Source organism: Phalacrocorax carbo, chromosome 9 (assembly GCF_963921805.1).
Source record: "Phalacrocorax carbo chromosome 9, bPhaCar2.1, whole genome shotgun sequence".
Taxonomy (NCBI): domain Eukaryota; kingdom Metazoa; phylum Chordata; class Aves; order Suliformes; family Phalacrocoracidae; genus Phalacrocorax; species Phalacrocorax carbo.
In genome coordinates, this window is record NC_087521.1 from 27,461,277 (window position 1) to 27,484,965 (window position 23,689).

Consider the following 23,689-nt stretch of genomic DNA (forward strand, 5'->3'; position numbering starts at 1 on the left):
GGCGGAAGTTTAGCTATTAAGAAAGCACTTACAGAAACAACAGCAAAAATCCCAAAGAATTTAATTATCTTACCCGCAAATACAAGCCCACCCTTTTCTATTAGAAAGACGGTTATACACAAACTTTTTGTAATCCTCTGAATTCCAAATATTGGCATGTTCATCCCCAAATTCTGAGGAAACAGACTGGAAATAAATTCAGACTCTCTCTTCTCTCTAACTTGTTTCATTCTACTTACACAAACATTGGAATGTAACTGTTCCCACCTTCGTGTCCTTCATATTACACTCTGGCAGACTCGTCAACTACCATGCATTTTTTGTGAGCGCACCTCTCATGTACTCCCACAACCCAAGCTGAATCTCATGCACTTAACTCAGCTGCTGTTGCAATCTGCAGCTGCAGCATATGGCACCAGCGGCTGCGTGATAGGTGCTACGAGCAGGCAACCAAACAGCGTCTGCCTTCTGCTGTCTTTGGTTAGACTGAACAGGTCCCAGCCACTCTTGCCCATCTGATGGCAACGCCCTTCTGACAAGCCCTCACTAGCTCCTGCTCTCAGCCACCCCATGGCTGTTTCAGCCAACTGATTTCATTTTCTCCTCCAAATGTACCCTCTTGTCTGCCGCTTGTAAAACCACGTAACACCCAGTGTATTTCAACTCCCACCAGTCCATTTTGTATTTACATAAATAAGACAGTGACATGCAGACACAAAAGGGTTTGTGGGTTTTCTCTGATTTTACCTAAAATTTTTGTAGGTCTGGATCCAGGATACTTAAGTGCAATATAACAAGTGACGTGCAAATCAAGTGTAACGTTTTTGTCCAATGGAAGTCAGCAAGGTTCTTGCTGTTGACTTGGACAGTGAGGTTTTATCCCAACCCTGAGGCCAGTGCAACATGGAAACTCAGTTTCCCAAAGTAACTCAAGCTAAACCTGTATGTAATGCATCTATCTAATCTGAGATATATTAAAATATGCTTTGGTGATTACCATTAATTTTCTAATAACAATTAGAACATTTCAAGGTTTTTCAGTGAAGAAAACTCATCCCTAGTAGACCACTCCAGTACTCCAGGGATGAGTTTGCCACAATTCTGTTTCCTTCAAAGATGAAAGGTAACTTCTCAACAATTTTACATTTCAACAGCATCTTCTGCATGCCAGACCACAACCCAAGTTCTAAAGATGCTGTTTAATATGCATCTGTATGCAAGAGCTCAGATGACCATATTAAAAACTGAGTTCTTAGCTAGCCAGAGAGCTTCTACGGACTCACAGTGCTGGGTGTCAAAGACAGTAGGTGCCAGGCGGATGACATTGTGAACAGCAGACTGAAGAGAAGTGGGAGGTGACAGAATAGGATCCACTATTATGTCTAAATCAGAAACCTTCCAGGTGTCTGGAGATTTTTTCACACACCCACAGTCTGTCTCTACTGGACACACCAAGGCAGATCCAGTTACACAGAAAAAGAAAGAAAAAAAAGCGGTGGGAAAATTATAACAATGACAATGGAGAAATTAGAACAGGAACACTCAGATAATGAGAAATAAAAGCATGACATTAAAAAAATAAACAACCATGCAATTTCTTTTCTTCCTGGGAGCATATAAGCTTCTCCTCACATAAATCTATTTTATAGGACTTTATTCAAGCACATTTAGAGTAATAAACACAAAGTCAGTCCTAAGGTACAATAATTACTTTCATAAAATTAAAAAGTCACCATTGTAACCCCCTGAGGTAGGTTTAGAAGTGTGTATGTGTATCTTCTGAGGTTGATATTTACAAAATAGGGTGTTTTTTTTTTGGTTGGTGAACTTAAGTTATGAACTGTCCTTTCCCATATGTGGAAGAGGAATCCACATGTCTGAAAACAAAAAACTGTTGCAAATTTATCACTTCCCCCTGCAATTGAGTCATTCCATATTCTTGGGACTTTTCCGTAAAACCAGTGATGGGGTTTGTACAGCCTTTGAATTAACTAAAGGTATTGTTAGTCACTGGTAACAATGGAAAAGACTGGGATTTTTTTTACATTCGGTTTGGATAGTTTTACTTCCTGACCTTGGGGTTTTTGGGGGGGCATTTCTGTCATTCTTTCCTACAGAGGTGTTCATCAGACTGTCTTCCCTCCATCTCTTCCTTCCTCCCCATTTGGAAGCATGCTGCAAGCTTTGCTGGAGCATTCAGTTTTAAGTACTGCAGCGTATGTGAATATTGCTGAAGCTTTGATCATCTCATTTTTAGATCTCTCTTAGGTGACCAGATAAACTAAGTCCTGTGGTTAGACCCATGGAATCGTGCATTTTTATTTGTATGATGCATGTTTTCCTAGCTAAGTCTTTCTTAAGAATTCTGATTTTGCCAAGATGTAAGCAGAGAGGTGAGCTTTGCTAGAATGAGAACTTGAGGCACAAATGTCAACCTGCTTCCTTTAGTCTCCAATGTAAACAATTCTATTTTATAATGTAGATGGTATTATTAATTATGGGAGATATGGCAATCAATTTTGGACATCAAGTTCTGGGGAGTACTCTGGAGGGGCAGCTCCTTCACTACTGAAGGCAGAAACAAGGAAACAGCACCACAATGCTAAGGTTATTCCATTTCAGAAACGCTTCAAGCACCACAAATTCTCATATCTTGGAGCAAAAACCTCCCATAGTTTTATTATATTTTCCTATTTGGTCTCCTTCTGAGAAGTAATATTATTTTTACTTATTCACTAGCTTTGTTTTACTTGACAAAAATCAACATACTGTAAATAGTTGTCTATAATACAGTTTGCCACAGAGTTGATTTCATTATTATATTCAAACACACAAACTAATTGAAAAGCTATTAAAGACGGAACAAAGAATCTTTGAAGGAACATGTGCACCTTTTAGCAGTGTACCAGCTAGTAAACTTTGAAGAAAAACAGTCTTCTAATAAAAATTCATGGAAAGAGGCAAAAATGCTTCATATCAAATGGCTAATGTCCAATTCACAGAGTAATATCAAGACATCTAAAACCTGCCCCTTCCATGACAGAGATTATGCCAACACCGGGTCTCCTAAGATTACTCCTTTTCTTTATTGTCCCTTTCCAAATGATGTGTATTATTAAACACCACACTTAAGTGCTTACCAGATTTTGATCTTCCATGTGTTGAGCTAGAAGCAATGGTGAGAGACTGTGGTTTAACTGGATCTACTGGTACAGCGTAAGTGCCAGCACTTGGAACTTGGATGTAAGGTCCTACTGCTGCCACCCTTCCTGAGGCGCTCAGGGATGACTGGGGTGATGAAGTTCCGTTTATACGATTCAACTACAGAAATCAGACAAATTGAAATGTGAACTTCCATTTAATCTAGGCATTTGTGCACGAACAAGAGGTCTAAATTTAATTATCTAGAATGATGCACTGTAGCTAAGAAACCTTAATAATTTACAATATTGCATGCTTCTACCCCCCCCAAAAAGTAGAAAGTAACAAATTTTATTCCCTAAAATCAACAACTCAAAAATTCAATTTCTCAGCCACAGCACACATTTCTTGTAGAAACCTTTATCTGTATAAGGTCTCTTTCATTGTGCCTTTCTTAGGCAAATAGGCTAAAATGAGCTCTTAAATGATCGCATATGTTTTGGTTTTTTGTTTGTTTGTTTTTAAAAAGCAATACCTCCCGCTAGGAATACGTAGGGGAATCCAGAATTGATATCTCTGGTCCTTAGACAAGAGGTCTACTGTGCAACTGATTTCTTTTCGAAGTTCCAGACAACTGTCAAGGCTAACTTTATCAGGCCGTTTATATTTTTATAAACTTTCCATATTGGAAGATCAATATTTTATAAAAACCAAACTTTATATGCTTTCATGCTTTGAAAGACAGCCCATAATTGCACTTTCCTTCCTAGAAATATAAACTACTATAATTTTAAATTTAGTATGGTCTGCGCCATAAAGAAAAATAAAAGGAAACACATTCTGTCTAACAGAACCTGGTATCTAGGAAAAACTGCAAGATACTTTTAGGAAGCCTGCTACTTTTAAAATAGGTTCTTTAGATGGAATTGTATTACTCAGCTCAGAAAAAGTGAGATTCTATGTAGTTTTTATAGGCTCTTGATAAACTAAAGTGTGGCCCTTTTAACAGTTTATCTTACAGGAATGTTTTCTTTTTGACGTGCCTCAACTTTTTTCTTGTATAGTCGTTCACGCAGCTCATTGATTCGCTTGTCCATCATAGCCACCTCCATATTACGTTTGTTTAAGAGTTCTTTCTGCTGCTGAAGCTTGGAGTTTTGCTCCTGGTTAAGCCTGTTACGAATCTTAAAAAAAACCCCAAAGTGCTCATTAGGACAGTTACTTCATTTTGTCTGTTGTCAAGTTGTTTTTGTACAGTGTTAAAAAACCCAAAACAACTTAGATGAGCTACGTTCTGCCTTCTCTAATGTTGTTATTCCACACAGGCTGCCAAATTAATATTTGCAACCACAAACAACTCTTTGAAGAAAGCAGCAAAAGAATGTCCTAATAAAGTAGTGGATGCCTATTAAATACATGTAGGCTGCATCCCATTTATAGCAAATGGATTGAAGAACTAGGCATAAAGACATTTCAGAATTGAATTACAGCATGAAAATTCAAGTCACAGAAAATGCTTGTTAAAAGTTATGTTTAACCACCAATACAGTTTTCATGATATTTAAACTAAGCAATATAAAACTTGTAACAGAAATTATGCTATTGATTCTGTTTCCAGTTCCACATGAAAATTCTTGATGTCTGGATGGGAAGTTAACAAGTGCAGGGACTGGGCACAGACTTTCCTCTCTACCTGGGGATTAAACTGAAACCGTCGCAGCAGGTTTCCAGTAAGATTAGGAGGCGGATTACCTTTATGGTTTAAATCAACCATAACAGTCTTTATAATTATTTCTCTTGCTTTCTCATTGGCATTTTTTTCATACCTTCAATAACTCTGACAGTATTGTCTCAGTGTTCCAATTTTCATGGTAATGTTACATGAAAAAAAAAAACCTGAGGCAAAGTCTTGATAAATGTGTTTGGGATCATTGTGAAGCACAAGAAAGAAATCTTAATCTATTAAGCATCTTTGCTCTTAGAAATACTCAAAAGGTAGATACCTGCTATAGTTGAAGATGTCCCTGCTCAATGCAGGGGGGGTTGGACTAGATGACCTTTAAAGGTCCCTTCCAACCCAAACTGTTCTGCGATTCTGTTCGCCTTGTATAAATGGGGAAAGTGGAAGAAGAGGGGAAAAAGGACCCTCATTCCTAATTAATGAAAACATGTGATGGATTAATTTGTATGTTGCATTCGCTCACGTAAAGAAGTAAGTGAGACTGATTTTAGAATTTAAATTAATTTTGAAATATTAAGTATGTATTAGAGCTGTTGCTTTGATCACAATAAAGTACATGGGTAAATAAGAGAGCCCTCAAATCCTGACACACTGGCACACAATTAAGTATTCCACAACTTTTAAACATACAAACTGGACAAAATTTCAATGTAAATGGAATATGTCGTTACTCTTGTGAGAATTACACTTCAGATGTAACAATCTTGTTGGAGGAAGATATATAATAGCGATATAGGGAATATTGTGTGAATATACTGCACCTATAGCGCACTATATTGTGTAGTGAATGCAGTGCAGCTTACGGTTTTGGTGGTTCTGTTAAAATGTGTTATTCCTATGTATTTTGCTTATTTACACCAGATATTATAGTTATATTTTCACAATATATTTTTAATATAATTTCATTCATTGTCCAGTAATGTCTCCAAGTTAAGATGACACCTAAGTGAGCTTGCTACACCCAGTTCTTTGCAAAATAGAAAAGTACTGAAAGGAATTTTTATTCTTTGTAACATTATATATATGAGCAACAACAAATACAGTTTTTAAAGCTAATGAAATTCTGTTTTAAAAGAGGGTTATATGCTAACTACAACCTCACACATTACAGCATTCCAATACACCAGTTTTACAAGATGTCACAGACAACTTTCTGTAATCGACAGCTACCATCCCAATAGCATCTCTCCATTACTTACTTGTAGCTCTTGATACAACTTTTTTAATTCTACTGCTGCAGGTCCTGTCATCTGTCCATTGTAAGACTGAAACCCATTCAGTTTTCCTTTCCTTAAATCCTCCAGTTGCTGAGTAAGTTGATCCACTTTTAACACTGCAGCCTGTAGCTCCTGCTGCTTTTCCTGGAACATGGCACTTATATGCTCAATTTCAGTTGCTAAAATTAACAAAATAAAAATAACAAAACCAATCAAGTAAAGCAGAAGTGAATTTTTAAATTCTACAGGTATTAATAAATACAACACATTAGTTTTAAATCTAGTATATGCATGCACATAGAAAATATTTATGTGTTGGGAATTTACTAACAGTCATATTTCCTAATAGTTATAGAATAGACTTATTCTGACTTTATGCCTGATGACATAAAACAAAGAAAAAGTTGCATCATATACAAATTTCATAGAAACACAGGACCCTCTAAGACAAAAAAACCATTCTATCTGAAATCTTGCTTCAATGGTATATTGACTAGCAATATAGCATTATTTACTAGTCATGCAATGAATAGTAAATTAAATTACATAAATGACTTAAAAATTCCACATACATAGATTGCCATTCATTATCTTGCTGTAGTCCACCTGTCCTCTCATGGCACGGATTTTTTTCAGCTTTGTCTCCTGTGTTTCAACACGTTCTTTAAGTTTTTGAAGCTTCTCACTCTCAGAAACAGACTGCTGCTGTCGGCGTTCTTGCTGCTTCAGATAACGCAACCGTTGTTCCTGACAAAATGAGGTTTTAGACAAGAGGTACCTGTTACCCATTTATTTTTTTAAAAAGAAAAGTTAACTTAGAGAAAACCACCACTATGATCAGTGGGGTTTTTTTACTTCCAGAAACCAGAAAAAGTTATATTTAGTTAAAATATGTTAAAATCAGTCCTCCTAGAAAAACTCTGAACATTAATTGAACAAATCTGGTTTAGAGCAGTGGTTCAAGATATTTTAGACCAAATATCAAATTTACATATATGTGCAAATGCAGCCCTAGCCCAAACACTTATTCAAACACATCTGTGAAACCTCCTCTGGCATTTGTTTTCTGCCGCTACTAACACTTTTTCTGCTGTTGCAAAATGAACTTCCAACGCTGTTATCCAGCTTCCCAAAGATAATAAAATATGTCCAGCAGACCATTTTAAACAAGCTGTCCTACTGTAAGGTAATGTTTCTTTTTCTACATTATTTCCATCAAAAATGAACAACAGAATCAATAGGTTGATTCCTAAGTACTCCAAGCATCCAACAGATACTATGTATTAGAACACCTACAACAATGTCAAAAACATGAAACCCACTCCCCACTGTGAAAACATACTCAGATACTTACATGTCAGAGACTCTGGAAATGTAATACATGAATATATACGAAGTGGGCATAGTGTCATCTCACACCACTATTACTATACTGGAGTGAATGAGCTACTAACAATGAGCATAGAGTCAAACCTTGTCTATCACAGATCGTGAAGTGGGCGTGAGGCCCACAAAAAGAGACAAATAAAACCTAGCAATATTTTTATAAAGACACATAGCTTGGCTTGACATAGGCTGTTAGAGTATCATTTACACTGAAGTGTTGTATATTGCCTAGATTAAGATTAGCTTGGTAAAACAATGGATTTCTCAAGCTCTTTCTTGAGCTCATCTAGAATGAATTAGCCTGTTTTCCTGTAGCCATGAAACTATGTTTGCATGTATTGAAGGAAATGTGTATTATGATCTGTATATAATTATTACCTTAGCAACCAACATTTGCTGTTGATTTTCAATCTGCTGCTGTTGTCGGGCAGCCATATCTTGAAGTTCAGAAAGAGTGAGCTCAACACGTGGATTCCCAACCTGCAGAACACAAAATGTTACATTAATATGTTGAAGTATATTACATGTTCTGACTATAGAAGCTAAAGCTCCACTCCTCAGAGGAAGGCTAAAGCCTCCTCCCCAGTCCTTGGAGGAAGAATAATGATAGATACCTGTGAAAGAGTAAGAAATCTCAGAGCAGAAAGGATGGGGAGAGACCAATCACATACCAGGGACAAAAAAAGCAAAAAGTGGAAAAGCAGATGAAAGAGCAAAACACTAAGAGACAAAACAAACAAGAGAGAAAATGCCTTATACTACCTTTAATACTGTTCTGTTAAGATGTTCTGTAGAATTGGTACACTGTACTGGTATGGCACATGCAAAAACACACATGCAAGCAGGTATTTTAAGCAGTATCTGGAATCTGAAGCTTCTTTCCTTTCCTAACACTTTCAGTGTAACTGCCTTGGTAGCTTTAACTGGTGATTATAGCTTGCTTTACCTAGCGCAAGACAAGACCACATGAGAACCCTTAGATCAAGGCTTAGACAAAGGCTGTCACACTAAGCTCACATCCAAAGATGGTGAAATTTCCTGGCAGATTGGAGCATTTAAGGTAAAAATCTGTGAAACACAGTCTGTACGAAGTGAAGCAAAGTAAAGTTGATCCCTTTTGGATAAGGAAGTAGCTGTTACTGAGTGAACTTTGAATGAAAAGACAAGATATTAGTGCGCCTTTATCACTCCTTTTGCATTTCAAAACTAACCAATCATTTACAAAACTGGAGTAGAGGGCCAATTACTGAAAATTATTCAAAGTTTATATGATGCTGTGACAGTGTGTGAGATGGAATATTTTCTGTTTTTCAAAAATGAACGTATTGTTTCAGTTTATTCATAGCTCTATCAACAAATATAAATTAAATCTCAACATTAAATTACTTCAACCATGTTTTATTATGCAATCACAACAAGGTGCAGTGTAATAAGTCAAATTCCAGAAGCTGACACTTGCCCAATACCTGCTTTGCTCCTCAGAAAACCAAACCCCACAACTTTAGAGTTTGCACAGAAAGAGAATACCGGCCTTCGCAAATTTATGCTGGAAAGCAAGAAAGTTCAGCATAGCCCAACATCGGCTTCAAGGTATTTACATGTAATTCACTCAATTTATTGAATCAACATAAAAGCTGGATTACTGCATTGTAATATTTCAATAAATAATGTAGTATTTTCACTAAAATACATTACTACACTATTAGTAGAACAAATTACAATTACATCATTTCCTACCCCCAATATAGTCAATACTGCTGAAAACTAAAAGAGAACTAAATGTTTTGGATATATTGATAAATAAAACTCTGTTTCAAATTAATGTTTACAAAATGGAATGAGGTCTAAACCTTTTACAGGCACACAGAAAGGAAAGAAAAAAAAAACCAACCAACCCCAAACACCTCCCCACCCCAATCAGTCAAGCATCAGATTGTAGATCTGATCAAACCCGATCCCAGACTAATGCTGATTTAGCGGCTCGGCGTTTCTGGGCCCGCCCTACTGACTTCCAACGCAGTTCTCCAGTAATCTTGTCTGACGTGTCCCCTGCGATAATTGTACTTCACTCTATGAAATGTAAAGTTCTCCTCTAATATCTTGTTGATACTGAAGTATCTCAGCTACTTTGAATGGCTTGTTTCATCTTCCTGTATCAAATTCCTAATTAAGTAAGTGTCCGTTCTCCAATCAATGCATAATACAAAATGGTTTCTTTAAGCTTCAGTCAGGAAAGGAAAATAATATTAGTTTTAAAATAACTGATTTATCTTTTTCCTTTTTTTTCCCCTCTTTTTTTCTTTCCTTTCCTTACTTGAACCCCAATTAATATTTCATGTTTCTGCACACAATTTTTCAGGTACGATATGTACCTCAAGGTCAGACACAAAAATGAGCCAGATTTTGAACACTAACTTAAAGTTGCTGCATCCTAGACACATGATATAGACATGTCGGATTAAAATTTCTGAGAAAGTTATTGTCCTGCTTTGAACATTTCCTACTGAAATTATGGAGTAGGATTATAGTTCTTACTGGATACTACAACTGAAACTCCTCTTACTAGTCAACAGTAATGAAAACCACTTATGTTAGAGAAGTTATTAAAAAAAATAAATCTATGCATTTATTTACAGCTACAGCTTTTCAGAACAATGGAAGTATAACAAAAGGCAAAATCCACTAATTCTCTATTTCAACACTTTGTTAGTGAACACAGTAATTAAAAAAAAGGACTGAACTTAGTAGTGTATACTTTTTTATTAGCATGACTTACGACTGACAAGAGTCCTTCACAATATTCTTTAAGGCCAAATAACTTTGATTTATTAGCTAGTGGCCACAAGCGCATACAAGACAGACATTTTATTATTAATTGCAGACTGAAAGGCACTAATTGGGTAAGAAAGTAAGGAAGGTTTTCCAAGTGCCATCCAGAAACCTAAATGTGCTCACTTGAGACAAGAAAATAAGATAGAAAAACCAGATGCTGCTCCCAGAACATGATCAGGCTCTGCTGACTTCCTGTGGCAGGACCTTCTGCCAGAAAAACCTAAATCTGCTTCTGTAGGTAATTCTTAACAGGGGCTCAGAATGGCTTGAAAGCTTCCTTCTGGATCACTGATTTTAAAAGTAAAAAAGGGTGTATGTGTGAATTGGTAATAATTTCTCAACACAGATATGCTCTGTTTCAAAACCATACAACTTGCATTAGACTACGCAAAGTCTTCCCAATGCTCCCCTCCTTTCTGCTTTGATCATCACTTCATGTTAACAACATTGATAGCTCATTCCATTTCCAGTAGTAATTTTCAATACAACACTGTCCAAGAAAGAGATTTTTTTGCTAACAAATCTTGTTAAAAATATATCCAGACTCAAAAAGTGGTATCTGTATAGGGGTCGCACATATTTCAAGGTTAAAAAAAAAACAACAAACCCAAAATCAAGAAACAAACCAAACCATTTCACTGAGAGATCTTCTAAATGAAAAATGTAACCTGGAAGGCAAAATGACAATAAGAAACGGGTTTGTAAAAGCACCAGAAACAAAACAGTTTGATCCAAAGACCCAGAACTTCTACTGCTTTAAATAAACATATATGAAAGTATATAATATAATGCCTGAAAAGAGTACTGCATTATTTTGTATTATGTAAACTATAGAAGATTAATTATAAGATGACCGCAAATATTAGCCTCTGCTTGAAGAAGGTAACTACTGTAAAATGTTCCATTTAGCAAGGGTAATGTCTGAAAACCTTTCATACATGGCAAAGCACAAGAACATGAGAAACAGTGATAATTAACCATTTAAATATAAACACTCTATGAGAAGTCTTTTAATGTTTACCTCACTGAATACCAGTAAAGTGTCCCTTTCACTTAAAATAACTGCACTAGACTTAGGAAAGAAAAGAAGAGGCAGCCGAGGAAACAAAGTCTTAAACCTGTAACTTCACTCGCAGTTTGTTCTTCTTCATCCACATGGCAAAAGCAGTAAACAGACGAAGCAGAATTCCTCTTCAACATCAAATAAATTATTTTCAGATAGACTGTTGCTGATTTCACATCCAAAACAGGGCGGCATAATTTTTGAAACAGCATGAAAAACACTGAATCTTTTTCTTGCCGAGATCTACTAAATCAATTTGTTTAGAGCATTTCATATTAGTGGAGTCTGCTTGTAATCATCTGTATGCAAATACCACCACTGAAAAAAGTCAGTCTCAGTCCTTCAGAACCTCAGGTTGTGGAAGGCAAAGAAAACACTACATTTTCTCAGTTCTTTAATGAGGTTGGTGGTTTCTCAGATTCTTAAGTTTGTGCTGTTCATACTAGTTATTAACAATTTCGTCCATGAAGTCACTCACCTCATAACAAACATGAGCCTATCGCATTTAAGGTCCAAACCTCCTCCTTTCTCCCACAGCAATAGAAACCTACCTCCTGCAGAACTACCTTCTAAAGGAGGAAGAAGCCACTACAAATATCTACTCCTCCAGATTCCAAAGATTCATTTGCCACATGGTGATACATCAAAGCAGACAGTTTTGCTGAACTGTAAATTTCTTTTCATTGATTCACAGAAGCATTTACACATAGAGATGAACTTCTAAATAAAATGCTATAGAACAAACACTGCATTCATTATTAGGCACTAAGGAAGTATTATGTATGTCTCATACAGGCCAGAATACCTTACACCTATATTCCCTAATTTCTTAATATTGACAAGAATCTTTAAAAAAATTTATTTGTTTTGTTTAGCATGCACTTTAAAAGGTCATGATGAGAGACAGTTTGTAATGAACTGGAGTTTCAGCTTCTGGCATTACCCTCCTACTACAGAGTAATATTTTACCATTTGATGATTAATATTTTGAGACAGGTAAGATGAATGGTACAGTAGTAATTAAATAGTTTGGGAACCAGTTTACAAGCTGCCTCAAAACAAGTCATACCATAGGCATTTAATTAAGAAAAGGAACCTCCTTTAATATTTAATTCTACACATTAGTCTTGTCACTCCGAAAATTCATTTTCTCCTTTCTTTCTACCCTCACACTATGCTGTTTTATCATCACAAACTCCTCAGCCTACATGTTTCTGAGCTATTATGAAATGCCTTACTCATTGGAAACCCACAATAGTAAATGAAATATTGCACCTGAACTCAAAATATTTCTTTGACAAGTGAAGTGTACTGTAGTCAAGACATCTAAGCAATAAGGGCAGATTCTGGTGGTTTTTTGCCTTTACTCCCATCAGGAAACTATCTTATAAGAGGAGTCTATGTCAATATTAAAATAAAAACCCCATGAGACTGATCTTTTAAAATAGATTATCATTAGGATGTGGTTTGATTTTATGCATTCCTTTGCCTCTACATCTAAGCTATGAAGATACTTATTTTGGACCATTTTCTAAAGTTTGCACTAGTATGAACAGGAAGTTACTCTGAAAATAATGAAACATATACCAAACCCACACCTGAGACTTACGATTTCAGAAATAAGAGCTTTAAAGGAAAACAACAAAGAGTCAAAAGCTTTTCAGGCCACCATAATGACTGGCAATATAACTTTTAGGTTCAGCAATGCCTAGCCACTCAAATAGCCAGTGTAAACCAAAATGCAACTGATCAATTGGAAAAGAAAACCAGAGCAGTACAAGAATTTACCAATAATTTCCTGCATGCTATCTCTTGAAATCTTTTTCTAGGTTTGCAAGAGCCACCATGTCATTAACTTCTCTTATCTATTGCTTCCCTCTTTTTAAGATAGGTGTTCACACCCATCTCCCACACAATTCTTCAGTTCCCTTCCCAACACCCTGCACTAGAAAGTGTAGGGTTCAAGTCCCTCGAACCTCCTGAACTAGCCAAGCTCCACCTTCTCCTGTGTGTATTCTTGTACAATGAATCATGTACCATGAACTCTCTCACACGTGTTTTCTAGTCTTTTTCCTATCACTCACCTCCATCACCTCTATCCTTACTCCCTCATTTACTACTTCTCTATCAGTACTTCGGTCCACCCTTCTCTCTTGTCACAGTCAGAGACGATTCTGAGGTTAAACTTCCAATTGCCAAGGTCCAGCAGATCCTAGATAAAATGTTATCAGCCAGCCTGCAGGGAGGTGAGGAAGTCTATGTGTTAGCTTCTGCCTTGGAGCCCAGAATGGCTGCTTCTCACTCGGCCGTCAAAAGGGCTACCCACAAAGTTTTTCTGCTTTTATCCCACTACTTTCAACCACCTATTAATTTATTGACAAGCCAATACAGAGCAGCCACTAAAGATAATTCAGTATATATCCTGCCTTCAACCCAGCTACACTGTTTATTCCTTACATAGGCTGCCATTCTAAAATCGTCCTACAGATAAGGAACATTTTGGCCAAATGGCCTTTTTTAGCTTAAAAAAAATTTATATATAAAAATATTAGCAAATAATATATTTTTATATATATAAAATCAATCCTTCTCTGAAGTCCTCCATGACCCGCTCCTAAAAATATTTGTGATGATAAAGGAAGGTAACCATATCCTCAGCCAGAATAAATGTGAAAGAAAACACTCTGATTCAAGGTTGGGACAACACCAGTGTATCAAAGGCTAAAGATAGTGGGGCGGGGGGGAGGAACAATGACAGGGCAATGACGACACACCACAAAAACAAACCCCAACGCCTCCAAAAAAACCCACAAACCGAGGGCAAGATCAGTACTGAATTAGAGGCAGAAACTGCAACCGAGAGTGAAAATTCCAATAATCGACCCCTTTGAGCTCATGATTTAAAGAATTTACTCCCCCATATAGGATTTATTGACGAGGCATCCAACTTTTGCTATGGGGTAAAGAAAAAAATCATCTTCACCATCTTAACAGGAAAGGACAGCAAAGGCCAGAAAGGTACTGCAAGTTGCTCCTGAGAAGGCTTAAAATGCTTACATAGAAATGCTCTGTTTTTACTGCATTTACTGAAAGACTCAGTTTTCCATGATCTATAGCAGTTTTAAGTCACTGTTCCTTCCTAGAGCAAATGAGGGAGTATAAAATTTAATTCCAGAATAGAAATTTACAGTTGTAGAGTTGTCAAACCCCAGAAATCTATAAAGCTACATGACAAACACAGAACTGACAGGTCTGGGACTAGGTATACGAGCATGTGGACAAAGGAAGTGAAGTATATTACATAAATGACCGTTTTCCCAGAATGAAGCAGACTGACAACTGTAAAATGAACGGGGTAGGTTGGAGCACTCCCCAGCCAATGAATTCTAGACTGGGACCAGGGCTCTGACTATTCTCAGCCTCCCCAAACCAGGGAGCTCTCACCTCAGTGAGCCATCGCTGTATTTTCCTCTTGTGTGTCGCATTTACAGCAAAGGAAGTGCTACAGCTCTGGCTGCACAACTACCAAACCGCCAGGGCAGGAAAGAAAGCAACGCTTGCTTTGCCTACTGAATCTAGCAAAAGATTTCCCAATTCTCCCATGCTAACTTGGACACGAGCAGCAGAAGCCCATCAGTCACATCTAACTTTTCTGCCTTAAGTCTCATTCAATATAACGTAGGTTAGGCGATGCTTCAACTAGCCCAGTTGACAACAAAGCTTTAAAGGTTGCTGATAAGAATAGCCAGCACACACTTGGGGTACCTGTCCTCAGCACAACAGTAGTGATGGGGAGAACAGGTGGAAGTTACAGTAGTTTATTATACCAATTCTGTATCAAATAGGTCTTATATGAAGTGTATGTGGCCTCCTTGTGCTGTCTGAGGGCTATGAGAGGAGAACACAGGACCATCTGCTGAAGATAATCGATTCTGACCGCCTTAGATTTCTGAAACATATTGACCCTATACATCACCAAATTTAAGAATTCTAATGGATTTTGACCACCTTTTCCATAAAAGCTGATCCTAGTGCCATGCACAACAAAGACAAGCTTGAAAATCTTGTGTGAAAACTCATACATAATGCTTTAAAAACAAAACAAAAAAACCCCAACCAAACAACAAAAACAAACAAAACCGAAAGAAAATATCTGGTTTTATTTCAACTAAAATAGTTTTGCTGAGCTGGATGACATTATTTCCAGTTTAATGGCTTTATCCACAGCTCTGCCTTGCATTTTTTTTTAATTGGGTCAGAAATATGCCGATAGCAGAAATCCATTTAAAGAATCCAATAACAATAGCACTTGCCGTTTTTAGCTTAATGGAAATGAACAAGCTAATTAAACCCAGGAAAGGCAACCAGAATATTGGGAATTAAAGGAAAACATACCTAGCATGTGCTATCTCCTGATAATCCAGTGATCTTGAAATTAACGTTACTAATGGTATCTGATAACTTTAGTGAGACATTTGTAATGTTATTTTATTTGTTGCAAATACATCAACGATTTCTTAGAATAAACACGCTTCAACAATTTGCTGAAGGATCTCACATACTTATCTCTGAAAAAATCTTAACCTCTCTCAAATTACAGTACCTTGTTAGCAATTCCTCCAACTTACTGATGCTAATAAGTCACTCTGTATAATAAAATGTTTAAAGTCTATTCAGTACAAGCCAGATTCCAGATTTCCTGTTTCCCGTATTGCTTTCTTAGAAATCTCACAAGTGAGGCTGTCCTCTATTTTGCACAGAGCAGCTAAGAAAAGGCAGAACTTAACAAAAATCAAAATGTTAAAATAGTTTCAGAATTAGAAATGGATTTAATCATATATTCAGCATCTGCTACATATTAAATAAACTGCTTATAAATCACTTCTACAGTATAGAAAAGCAGTATTTGGAACTCTGTTTAAAATACTACTTTTTTCCTTGTCCTTGCAGTCACTTTTAACAGCCAGAGAAATCTTAAGTGTGTTTATATTACTTTAGTACCAGCTAAAATACCCAGTAGCCGATTTGAATCAAAATACCAACCTCGTACTCCTAACAAAAGTAAAATTACCTTAAAAGAAACTATGTGTTCTTACAGAAATAACAGATCAGTTATGCACAAAACTTCAGAGTAATTTTGAGTAACAGACATGTTACAATACATTGAAAACACACTGTCCAGGGTCCTTTAAAAATAGCCTCGGAACTATATTTTGCTGGGGCTCTTAGAACAGCAGTATCTTATTCTGACAGGATAGTTAAGCATGGTTAAGATGGACTTATCATTACTTGGAATAACAGGTTTAGCATCAAATGTGCATTTGATAATGCACATGTGCAAATAATCTTCCCTTAAGTAACTGTTTCAATATGAAGTTTTTCTGTGATGTAATATTGTTTATATGAGGACAGTATAATAAAACATCCCCAAAACATGTAAGTACTGGAAAAAATTATCCTGTAATTGAAAGGTATGTTGTGAAACTTAGGGTACGACTTACGCTTCCCATAAGACCTAAGTTGTTAAAAGGAAAAGCTGGCCATGACGTTTTGAAGTAATGAGCTCTTGATAGGGTCTTAAAACTTAAATGATAGCAAACGCATCTAACAAAATCTGATTAACAAAGAATTTCAATTAAGAGATAAGGAGTTACAAAACCCAAACTGGTCTGCATTCCAGTCATGTGACAAAACCCACAACTGTTTGTATTAAAGTGCAAAAGCTACACAGTCTTTAAATAACATGTCCACTAAAGTGTAAAACTAACACATTCTGACAAGTAATTAATTACCTGTTCACTATTTTCCCATGTAATTGTAAAAGAGCACATCTTTATTTTGCAGCGCTGCTCATCGGCTGTCAACGTTTGCCTTGCTTCAACACACTTCAAATGCATGTTTCTGTTACTTTCTGTCTACGCTAATTGTTTAACAGTTTGCTGTGAAAAAGCCAAATTGACAACTGTACAAATCTTATGAATTCCTGCATAGCTTTTTGGCTCAGTCAATAGGAGGTAGGATATTTTTTAATCTTATTCAATATGAAATAAAGTGTTCCCCAAATTCGATAACGATATGAAAAACTGTCTCTCTGCATTCATCAACAATCAGCTAATGGAAAAGTCTAGTGGATTTTGCCAGCAGAAAAAGACCTAATCATGGCAAGATCAAGCCAGCTGTCAGCTACAATTGGCTTGATTCATTGCACTTTTGATATTCAATGGAAAGTGTTGAGCAATACATATTTCTTATACAGTTATGTTAAACTGAAAAGATAATCATACAATTTAGCTTTAAAAACTCATGAAGTATTTGTTCAGTTTTTATTTTTGTAGTATTACCAACTCAGTGCAAAAACTGAATGCCAAAAAGATCAGGAAAATCATTAATTTTTGTAATTTTACTGTTTAAAGTGACAGAAAGCCATAGCAGCTGAAATTTAAGAGTTTCTTTATTAACAGAGGCTGCCTAAGATAAAATGTAAACAGTACAGTCAGAACAGATACCACAATCTCATGCAAATAATCTTTCCAGTGTTTGCTATATGCTTTTCCCTACATACTTCAGCTTTTTCTTAAATCTTGCATGCAACAAGATGAATACATGAGCTAGCAATAAAGCAAAAGAATGTAATTGCTATATCAAGAAGCTGCAAGTCAGAGAAGACTGCAGCAAGCCAAAACCCAGACCCAAGGATTTTTAAATAATAAACTTCAAAGAAAATACTAAACCCCATTAACAATTTCTTATATATCTTAAAACTATTATATTGTGGAAGATAAAAACCATAAAAATCTGTAATTTACCTTGCCAAGCTCATGAATGACATACAAGTTCACCCTCTCTTCATTCTTTTAAGTAGTTCAAACATGATTCAGTGCACTTACACAAGAGATCCAGCCAAACGGGTCTCCATAAGGACACTAAAGAACTCTATGTCCAAGCACAATACAGTGAATATTCCAGCTGCATAAAGAACAGGCTTATTTTTAGCAAGCAAGGAAAGGTATGAGCTGTACAGTAAGATCATCCACTAGGAATATGAGAAGAAAAACAAGTTCAACTCCCTTGCTCCTAAATTAGCCGGAGGGACTTTCATTTTGTCCGCTTTTATCTGAGGAAGACTGCAGGGGAACAAACGTAACAACAATTGGATCTAGAGGCAGGGGCAGAGACAACAGAGAAATGGAAAGGTTCACTTGCCTGGGAAAAACATAAAGGTGGGAAATAGGTATGCTAGCAGTCCACAGGCTAGATGGACAGGAAAGTAAATGAACAAGTCAGTGAACATTAAAAGGTGTGTCAAAGAAAGGAGGCCACAGCAGCACTGCACAAGAAGAAACAAAGAGCATGGAAAAGAGGAGAAGAAACACTAATCTGCAGATGACACAGCTACTTAAAAGTGAGAATTCTAAAGGTGGCCTGAAAAGGAATAGTTGGCCTTCTAAGTGCCAGAAGAGACTCCTGCTCAGAACTGAAAGCTGCTCAGAGAGACAGAGGGGTAGTCTAAACTCTCAAGCTTTCACAATTGAACTTGTAGCTCTGCACTGACACAGTGAATTTCCTAACCTGTCTCCTGTAAGGAACTGCAGAAATAAAGGAAAGGACAAGTCCCATCTTCCTTAGAATAATTTAATATTAAAATATTTGGCTTAACTAAAAACAATACTAATGTGACTGCAAAAGCATACAACTGTGACAAAAGGCACTGAAGTTTACAGTGCTGGTATAAGGATTGCGAAAGCACAGCAATACTTCATGAAAAATAACAAATGGACTCTTTAAGTAACATTTACTTTATGAGCTAATGTGTATGATGTTATGCATCAGCTGAAGCACTTTTTTATTCTAAACTCTTCTAATTTTAAATAAGGTCCAAGCAACTCAGGATCACAATGTGCGGTGGCAACTGGAGGCAATTCTCCACATGCTTCATTTAGTTAGAAATCTAGGGAAAAGAGTGAATTCTATTGCTCCAGGTTCACAATACAAATATATGAAAATAGGTACCGTAGTTAGAGGTTAAATAAATAAACAGACAGGACTTCTCATCCTCCCCCTTCCATGGACTTCTACAACTAAGTATTGCTGTAAAACTGCAAAGCCATGCCTGAGGAAAACCTAAGTCAGACCTGTAAAAGTGGAAACTAAACATGTACATTGAGTAAATGGTTCAGTTTAGGTCTTTCCTCCTCTGCAAAATGGAAAGCCACCTGTTGGCTGTTACGGACTAGAAAATAACGTCTTTGTTCCCTGAAACTGGTTGAGCAGAAATATCTTTCATGCCTGGAAGCGCAGCAGAGCTACAAAGTCTGTATACTACAACTGAATGTGTATAATGTCTGCATACTACAAGTCTGCATACTGTGAGTTTCTCTCATACCCACAGCCATCTAGATCAATATTTGGGATCTGCAGTGACAGACATTAAAAATTATGTAAATACATGGAGAGGACATGGAGGAAAACAGTCCTTTCAGAATGTTCCAAGTGGGTTCCAAGTGTGTTTCCTGTTCCCAATTAGTCAAACTACCTTCAGACTCCTTACAACAAATGAAGTCAGATATTAAGAGCTAATATTAGTAATAAACTAATGCTACCATAATTAAAATTATAACAGAAAAATGATAACAGAATAAGTGTTATGAAATTTATCAAATTATTCTCCCAAAATATAAGTATCTGGTGACTTTGTCCATTATGGATTGAAATCTGTTTGAGCTTGTACAAGACATGTCAAAACATGGTTCATGACATTCCAAATCCAAGAATGATGTGAATCTGCCAAAAAAGTTTACAAGAGGCCTCTGAGTGAGGCATGAGGTCTGGACCATTTCAATTCCCTACAGTTTTGTAGAAGTTCTTTCTATGAGATCGGAGAGTTATTAGTCTTGCAGAGATGTTACGCTACATAACTATCCTTCACTGGAGGTGTGAAAAGACTGGGATTTCTAGTCCAGCAAGAATTCAAAAGCTATTTGTAAGCATTAAATTAGCTTTAGACTGTGTAACATTTTTTTAATTCCTAATTTAATTATTTTTTTCCCCTTCAGTTGGATTAGTTTTTCTATTTTTTGAAGAGCAAGATACTACCAGCTGTCGGGAAAATGCTTCAGAGAGACTTAAAGAACTGTATCAGTCTGAGGAGAATCCAAACTCTATTAAACTGAGCCGGGGCTTGAACTAGAAGTCTGATGGTGCAGAAGGCTGCGGTAGGGGCAGCAAAGCTCGCATCTCTGACGGGTAAAAATAATTTTAGGGATGTATGTGGTAGACAAGGGAACACCCTTGACTGTAAAAGTGGCAGATACACTCATTTTTGTCTCCTTACAAAAGCAACAGACGAAGTTGCAGCAGAAAATTAGAAAAACTTGGATCTGATTTAATTACCAGGCTTTTTCACATGGTCAAAATGTTCCAGGATGCCTGCAATAAAATTTCTTCAGAAAAATATTTTTTTTCTCTGCAAACTCTTCGAATTCCTTTTGCCTAAATTTCTTTTTATCATCTTTTAATAGAATTATTTGCTTAGACTTTGCTGTGAGACCCCAGAAATAATTTAGATTTCCAAGACTGACATAGTTATTTGTTTTAAACAAATTTGATTAAAACCTGTCTTATGTGAATGGCAGCCTCTTCGAAGCACATTGTTAAATGTTACAACCAGACAGTACTTAATACTTACAAGCTTATATTAAATTGAATTTGCAAGCCCAGGTTTGAAGACCAACTTCTATTCCAGACTAAGCTCTTTATCCTTCAACATTTCAAAAGAGAAATTTCAAGCAAGTGCACATAATGGATTTATCTTCTCTTGAGGTTACTACTTCTGTTAAAAATTTAACTTGTTTGCCTTTTTCCTCACAATTAGATTTTGTCATACTTTTTCCTGACAAGCTAAGGAAATGTATAAATATTTTGCCTGTGCAAGTATACCTGTAATACCATTCAGCCATCTTTGAAACGTCTTTATCAGCTGCTTTTTAAAACACATTTTAAAAACGTGATTTTTCATATAATAACAAATATATGTCAAAATGTCTATTAGATGTGTAATGCCTTTATATCTAGTCACACTTGTATGGATCAAATGCTTAAAACTAATGAACGACATACGATTCTACTCAAGGATTTTGGTATCACACGTAAATCTGTCTAAAATCTAAGCCTAAATTTGACAGGCCTTACCACAGAACTCAAAAGCAGTATAGCTTTACTGCTGCCACGATGTAATGGGATACAAAGACTGACTGCATCAGATAGCTATCTACTCACCATCAGCATCCATACATTCTCCTTAGTTAAATCAGTACCATTAAAAACTGCTTTGAGTGTACTTATATGTAAAAGTTTTAACCTGTTAGTGGAATTTTCCTGAGCAATTCCCCAAGCATGAAAGTATGAGTCTCCTGAACTAAAACAGTTGGACTACTTGCTGTAAAATTTTTGCTAAAAGCCTCATTTGAGCCACTTTAACAGAACTGAGCTTCACTATTACTGTTATCTAATCAGCACAAAATTTTACTTCTCAGCTTTTATCTATTGGTCACAGTTTCAAGACTAAGAAAATTTACAAGAGTGTGAATCTCCAGTTTGGGATGATGATGAAGTGTTCCTCCTCTACAAGAGTTTCTTTTACACTAAAGCTAAATTTCATAGTAAGACATAAAATCAGGTTCCACTTTATATTTCTTGGCAAAGGCTTCAATCAATACCTATCAAGAAAAAAGCTTATTGGTATCAGTCTCTCTAAATTGGGGGAGCAATTTTAGTATTAGAAGGAGGAAAAATAAAGAGATGATAGTATAGGAGACCACAAACTGACATTTTATTCTCCCCAAGTAAAATGCCAAGTAGAAAAATAATTTAAACCAAGTGACTACAGCAAACAAGCATTGTCTTCATATACAGACTGTTTTCACTACACTAATATACTTCTATTCAGTCAAATACACTTCCATCATGTTCCTGTACCCCATTCTTTTTCCTCCTGAACTGCATCTACTTTCTTGTTTTCTCATCTCCAAGAAGTTTCTTGGTTATCTGAGTACCTTTTCACCTGGAGAACTGTCATTATCCTGTCAGTCCTCTTTCTGGAACTTTAAGTACATCTCTGACCCACTTTTCCTATTGATAACTGGTAGTTGCACCACGACGGGTAGCTCCCAGTCCCTCTCCTGTCTACCACTGACCCCAAGTGGTTACAACTGCATTTGCTCTGCCTCACTGTTTTCTGACGGCTGCTACTTCTGTGCCACGAAGCCTGGATTCTGCTAGGACATCTGGAAGCAAACAAGACCCAGCACTGTACGACCACTGTTTCATGGCCACTGATCACAGAATCAAAGAGTAATTTAGGTAGAAAGGAGCCTCTGGAAGTCACCCGGTTCAGTGTCTCCCACCTGGAGCAATTCAGATTGCTCAGGCCTTTATTCAGCTACATAGAAATTCCACAGACTCTGGCCAATCTGTTCCAATGTCTGTTACTCTCATTGAGAAAACATTTTTCCCAATATTTAGAATTTCCCTTGTTATAACTTGTGTTCAAATCAAACTGGCTCAGTTACCCAAGCAAAAGAAAGGAAGAGGTGGAAAAGCAGCTATTCTCAGAGAAGAGAAACTCTGGAGACACTGTTCAATCTCCCTGAAGGGAAATGTTTAGTTATGTAAGGCTTAACTCCACATATCTATACCTCTGTACAGTGGTGGAAAGAGGTCAGGCCCTGATTACAGCGTAATTCCACTTCCAAGAAGGAAAGTTGTAAACAAAAGCAAAACCCAAAAAGGTTACCTCAGGCATAAGAGATCTTGCCAATTTACAAAATATCACATAGTTTTTCCTTTAGAATTTGTTATGCAGAATGCAAAGCTCTCAAATGAGCACTTAGAGATAAATATTCTTTTTACAACGAACAATTGTAAACAATGCACTTTTCACTGTTTGGAGAGACCTAGCCCATTCTATTTTTAACATGAAATCTTCATTTGGAAGATAATCTAATGAAAACTAAGCATTTATATAATATGATTTTAAGCTAAGCATTATTTAAATAATTGCTGATCAAGCACATCTGGTTTCAAAGAACAAAAAATCCTACTGCATAGGATAAAATGCCAATTAAAAGAATTATCCAAATTTAATTCCAAACAGATTGACCATCATTTTTTCCAAGACTATTGATTCTAACATTAAAGCAAACGTTCATCTTAAAGTTTTCTATGCATGTCACACTTTCAGCTCTACCCAGATATTAAGTAAAAATCCATTATTTCAACATTAAAGCAGTACACATAATAAAAGTATACCTG

The 23,689-nt window shown here is 36.5% G+C and overlaps 1 protein-coding gene across 5 annotated transcripts in view; it reads right to left on the bottom strand.

Moving 5' to 3' along the window:
* PPP1R13B (protein phosphatase 1 regulatory subunit 13B) overlaps positions 1-23,689 on the bottom strand; it is a 73,038-nt gene that overhangs the window by 10,902 nt on the left and 38,447 nt on the right. For 2 of the 5 annotated variants that reach the window (XM_064460874.1, XM_064460872.1), the window contains exons 5-9: positions 7,864-7,965; positions 6,672-6,846; positions 6,082-6,278; positions 4,161-4,325; positions 3,141-3,321 (exon numbers count right to left, since the gene is read on the bottom strand). In XM_064460874.1, the coding sequence (XP_064316944.1) occupies positions 3,141-3,321; positions 4,161-4,325; positions 6,082-6,278; positions 6,672-6,846; positions 7,864-7,965 (820 nt within the window). Of the gene's footprint in view, positions 1-3,140; positions 3,322-4,160; positions 4,326-6,081; positions 6,279-6,671; positions 6,847-7,863; positions 7,966-11,435; positions 11,808-11,858; positions 11,952-23,689 lie in introns of those variants that run through there. The other 3 variants (XM_064460876.1, XM_064460875.1, XM_064460873.1) reach the window with 3 other exon arrangements.